The 5,234-nt window shown below is 44.3% G+C and overlaps 2 protein-coding genes and 2 long non-coding RNA genes across 4 annotated transcripts in view; 3 read left to right on the top strand and 1 right to left on the bottom strand.

The window, feature by feature from the left end:
* The window catches only part of LOC109507142 (40S ribosomal protein S11-like), a 20,411-nt gene that overhangs the window by 5,145 nt on the left and 10,032 nt on the right, over window positions 1-5,234 (top strand). The window lies entirely within an intron of this gene.
* LOC109507150 (uncharacterized) lies at window positions 569-3,960 on the bottom strand. Its single transcript, XR_002166417.1, has 2 exons — window positions 3,914-3,960; window positions 569-671 (listed from the first exon to the last, which is right to left on the bottom strand). It is a non-coding gene; the product is annotated as an uncharacterized LOC109507150 (long non-coding RNA).
* On the top strand, window positions 642-1,094 carry LOC109507147 (uncharacterized). Its single transcript, XR_002166415.1, has 3 exons — window positions 642-657; window positions 758-1,003; window positions 1,080-1,094. It is a non-coding gene; the product is annotated as an uncharacterized LOC109507147 (long non-coding RNA).
* Window positions 4,418-4,935, top strand: LOC109507145 (40S ribosomal protein S11-like). Its single transcript, XM_019856368.1, has 2 exons — window positions 4,418-4,583; window positions 4,775-4,935. Exons 1-2 carry the CDS (start codon window positions 4,468-4,470, stop codon window positions 4,887-4,889), a joined length of 231 nt encoding a protein of 76 aa, XP_019711927.1. The 5' UTR covers window positions 4,418-4,467; the 3' UTR covers window positions 4,890-4,935.

The raw sequence follows: 5,234 nt of genomic DNA, 5'->3' as shown, positions 1-5,234 counted from the left end.
GGGTGAGGGGGTACCAAAGGTGATTGTAATCACAGAAAACCGGAAATACCTTCAATAGCATTCTACATTGTTTCTTTCAAATTCAACGAACAGAGAGGAATAATATCTTAACAATTCCAAAAACAAGAAAGCTGTTACGACTCTGGCTATATGCTCCTTATTTGAAATTTTTGTTTTAAAATCTCATGGCTTCTTTTTGTTTCAATGTTTGTAACGTGTGCGTGTATTACGAACGTGTTCGTTTTGTTTTCTGTTCACAATAACGTGATTAAAAAATACATTCATCACTAACAATTAACTTGCAATATCTTGAATAAATAATCATGAAAAGAGAAAAAGAATAGTTGTATTGCGTCATTTCTGGCCGATCTGACCGACTTCCGTGCGCTGCGCGCGTGTTCAGCCCTCTTTCCAACTCGGCTGGCCAAGATGGCGGGCGCACAAGTATGTTCGAGAAAACGGCCCGGGTGTTGCAAACGACTTTTTACCTTTTAACTCACACTCAAGCCCAATTTTATTGAATATAAATTGGCATGCGGTTCTTAGAACGCGCTGGGGGTGGTTTTTCGAAGTGTCGTGGATATTTTAGATGAGCAATCTGTTGGAACTCCGCTTACCCTCGTGTGACGCTACGCTAGCAGCCGGATTGCTAATGCGGTTAGCTTAGCCACCTTCACGTACTACGTAGCTCGTCATAAAATCACTTCTGTCGTTGTTCTTGGTCATGCTGTGATCGCGTACTTTTGTATTTGTGCAGACCGAGAGGGCTTATCAGAAGCAGCCGACCATCTTCCAGAAGAAGAAGCGTGTTCTGGCCGCCGATGGAGGCAAGGAGAGCAAAGAAAAGCTCCCCCGTTACCACAAAAGTGTCGTGCTGGGCTTCAAAACCCCAAGAGAGGTCCATTTACAAGTCCTACTTGAATCTGCAAGTGATGTTTCTCTCACGACGGTCTTCCTAGCCTGCAGGGTTTTGACGACGTCACCATTCGGCAAAGCTGATGCGGTTAGTTGCTATCTAAAATGTCGCATTTCGTTTAATTAACAGTTATTAAAATGCTTGTTCTGTTTTCTCCCCTCAGGCTCTTGATGATACTGATATTGACAAGAAATGCCCCTCGACTGGAAATGTCTCCATCCGTGGCCGTGTTCTCTCTGGTCAATGTTAAAGGCTGTACAGCAGTCCTTGGCAAACTTCGGCCCGCGGGCCGCATCCGGCCCGTTGGTCGATTTAATCCGGCCCGCCGAAGGTTGGTGCAGTACACAATTAAGGTCCGATGTAAATTATTGCATTCATTTCATTCGTACTTGTAATGAGAGGCATTTCAACGCCAGGCGGCGCAGTTACTTGAAGTTGCAGAGCACAGGGAGGGAGGGAGGGGGAGACGATACAGAAGCCCGCGGTATCGCTAACTCAAGTAACTCCGACTCAAGGAACTCCGCTCGATACGAGGGAATAAGTGTGTCCGCGCCGCTATTTTCAATCATTGGATCCAAAACGGCGACACGCAAGTGACTCTTTATAGCAGTGAGTTTTACTGGAATTGCGAACATTTTTACGTCATGTAGATCATGGCATCCAAACGAAGAGGAACAGTCATGGCCACGGAAGAGAAAGTGAAGTGTATCTGATCAGACGAAGCGGGTTACAAAGTACGAAACATTCAGGAGACGCTTGGAGTCTGAGAGGCTCAAATCTACGAGACTTTGAAAAACGAGGAAGCGATTCTCGCTCAGTCTGATTCTGGCTGTTCCCATGCTCAGAGTGAATTGCTTGCGGCTCGACGGACGGTCCAGTCAATAAACGTTTCCTGGAATGGTTTGACCGTTCACGCGCTAAAAACTTTCCGCCAACTGAACCGCGAATAAGAGCAATCGAGTTACATCGCGCTATGGGCATCGAAGACTTGGAAGCGTCCTGTGGCTGGGTTCAAAAGTTTGTCGCACGACATCAGCTGAGCAACGCTGTCTTGGTTGGCGATCGAGGGGAGGTCAAGTTCGAGACAGTGAGTGAGTGAGTGGAAAGAAAGCCGCCAGGTCTTATACTCGTCTCATTTTGCAGCAGATAGTCCCAACTTTGTTGTATTTTGTCATATACCTGTACTTTATGCTGCAGTTTTTGGGCAATGTAGTTGTCGCTTGTGTTGTCACACATGTATGTTGTAAACATACTTGGACGTTCATACAGGACATATACCACAGTTGTTTCACTGTTCTCATTGAAAAAAGTATGCTCATACCTTAATGCTTTTGTTCTGTTGTTTGGTATGGACTGTCAACATACACAGTTTTTCATATGTACCGTATCTTGTGCTGACCCGGCCCACCTGTCAAATTTAGAAATCAATGGGGGCCCGAGCCAAAAAGTTTGCCCACCCCTGGGCGAGATTGATCTCTACTGAGCAAGAAAAAAACCAAAACACTGAAACATGCTTGCTTGTATTTATTGTACATTGGCAGTTGGGACAAAAAATGTGACTTATGTTCCATTATTACTGGCATACAAAGACATTGTGCTACCTTCATGGGAAAGTTAAAATCAGAAAGTGTTGTCATGTTCATCTGACTGAAAAAGAGTTACAAATGTTGCACAATTAGAATTGTTTTGCATAATTTCACGGAACAAATCGTTTTTCTGTAAAATAAGTGCACTTTAATTATCTAGCAATAATACACACTCTTATCAGCTTCTGTAAACAATGTCATGAACTTATTTCAACATAGAAATAAAATTGAAATCGGGAGTCGATTTCTAACTTTTGGCCCAGCCCTCCACAATATTTTCTGCTTCTCATTTGCCCCCCCGGGAAAATAATTGCCCACCCCTGCTGTACAGTCTCACCTCAACTGTATTTATAGAGCACTTTCAAACAGCCATCGCTGCATACAAAGTGCTGTACGTGGAGCAACTATAACGTGCAACAAATCGGTAACAAAGACGGTAGAAAGCACTGAACAGCAAAACCAAGAACAAATCTGAGTCAAATGAGTTTTGAGGCGGGTTTTAAAGATGGGCACCGAGGAGGCTTGCCGAATGTTCAGTGGGAGGTCATTCCAGAGAGAGGGACCAGCAACGGAAAAGGCTCGATCCCCTCTGAGGCTCGGTGTAGTTCTTGGTACTTCTAACATGACAGTGATGCTTGTGAATTGAATGCGGTTCATGCTTGCAACACGACGCACTCATGGCACCATTGTATTAGGCGTAGAAAAAAAAGTAGTGTGTTTCCGGTAAACCGACCGACCGAGAATTTCTACCTCGAAAAAAAAACCTTACGGTCGGCATTTTTTTCAAACAACCTTCAAATTTAACACACGTCATCATTAGTTCTACCAACAGTTAACATGAGCATTACAACACCTTGTGACGAATGTTTTATTCATAAAGGTACCATGCTACAACCAGTAAATTATAGAATAACCAATACTGTTTCATAATATTTTTCATAGCGATTAGCCTACAAATCTAATGACCAACTTGCCTCGTAATCGTGCCTCTCGTCGATGGGACGATTCATACGAAAAATTAGACTGGCATTCCCATTTCTTAAATGTCGTAATTAGTAGACCTTTGTGAGGTTTTTTTTCGCCACCATCTCAAACTTTCATCCTCGCGATTCCTCAGTTTGCGGACTAAAATAGCAACCCGCATGCGCACATAACGTTATCTGTTGCGTCCCCCCAACACTGAAAACAAAACGAAAGTAAATTAGAAGAAACACACACCACACCACAAACGTACATAGAGGCACAGTGAAATCAATCGCGTTGATCACACAGTCAAGTCGTGCGCGGTGACTTTAATGGTTAAACTATTTTTCGGTACCGTTAAAATAACGCCACGCTATCGGTAGCTATTGTTACCGTGAAATCCTAGCTACGCTAGCAGCCGGATTGCTAATGCGGTTAGCTTAGCCACTTTCACGTTCTCCGTAGCTCGTCTTAAAATCACTTTTGTCGTTGTTCTTGGTCGTGCTGTGAACGCGTACTTTTGTCCTTGTGCAGACCGAGAGGGCTTATCAGAAGCAACCGACCATTTTCCGGAACAAGAAGCGAATTCTGGCCGCCGATGGAGGCAAGGAGAGCAAAGAAAAGCTCCCCCGTTACCACTAAAGTGTCGGGCTGGGCTTCAAAACCCCAAGAGAGGTCCATTTTCAAGTCGTGTTCAAGTCTTAATTGAATCTGCAAGTGATGTTTCTATCGCGATGGTCTTCCTAGCCTGCAGGGTTTTGGCGACGACGCCTTTTGGCAAAGCTAATGCGATTAGATGCCATCTAAAATGGCGCATTTCGTTGAATTAACAGTGAATCAAAATGCTTGTTCTGTTTTCTCCCCTCAGGCTATTGATGGCGCTTTTATAGACAAGAAACGCCCTTTTACGGGAAACGTCTCCATCCGTGGCCGTATCCTCTCAGGTCAGTGTTAAAGGCTATCCAGTGATGCTTGTAAATTGAATTCGGCGTGGTTGCCAAAATGAAAATGCAGAGGACCATCGTCATTCGACGCGACTACCTGCAGTACATTCAGAAGTACAACTGTTTTGAGAAGCGGCACAAAAACTTGTCGGTGCATCTGTCGCCATGCTTCAGGTACCTTCAACCCATTCTTGGATTTGCCCAGCTCAATTTTTACCTCTGCACATGTTTTTCTCACGATGGTCCTCCAAGTTAAACTCTGACGACATCGCCTTTTTGCATTGCTGATGCAGCCTTGATTCTTCAACAATGAGAGAAGGTTGGGTTCATTTTTTTGTTTTTGTTCTTCCCCTTCTCAAATGTAGAGATGTCTCGATCGGCGACTTTGTGACTGACGGTCGGGGAGTGCCGACCTCTCACCAAGACGTCCTCAAGGTGACAAAGGCGGCTGGTGCCAAGAAGCAATTCCAGAAGTTCTAAGACCGCCGGCAGAAATGTCACCTTGTAATAAACTGTTTGAATATGAGCTTTGTTTTGTGTTGTCTTATTCTTTGAATTGCACGGCTAACATCCTGTAGCGACGCCACTCGAGTGAAGCGTGACTCAGCAGTCATTAGTCCACGAGGTCGGATGGACACGTCTTTCTGTCACCTGTATGTTTTCATTTTCTTTTCTGTCCAAATATCTATTTTTTTCTACAAACAATAGCTGTCTTGTGCATGTCGTCTTTTTTTCGTCCCGCCTATGTGTCGAAAAAGAGGCCAAAATCTTCTACGTGGCGAGCCAGCCCTTTTCCGAGCCACGGAAACTCCCTCTGATTTTTTT

Source organism: Hippocampus comes, unplaced genomic scaffold (assembly GCF_001891065.2).
Source record: "Hippocampus comes isolate QL1 unplaced genomic scaffold, H_comes_QL1_v1.1 scaffold921, whole genome shotgun sequence".
In the NCBI taxonomy this organism is placed as follows: domain Eukaryota; kingdom Metazoa; phylum Chordata; class Actinopteri; order Syngnathiformes; family Syngnathidae; genus Hippocampus; species Hippocampus comes.
This window is presented reverse-complemented; position numbering and strand designations above follow the sequence as displayed.

Coding starts and splice junctions, on each gene's coding strand:
- LOC109507145 (XM_019856368.1), top strand. CDS start 4,468: ATGAAAATGCAGAGGACCATCGTCATTCGACGCGACTACCTGCAGTAC. Junction 4,584..4,774: donor CATCTGTCGCCATGCTTCAG/GTACCTTCAACC, acceptor TCTCAAATGTAG/AGATGTCTCGATCGGCGACT.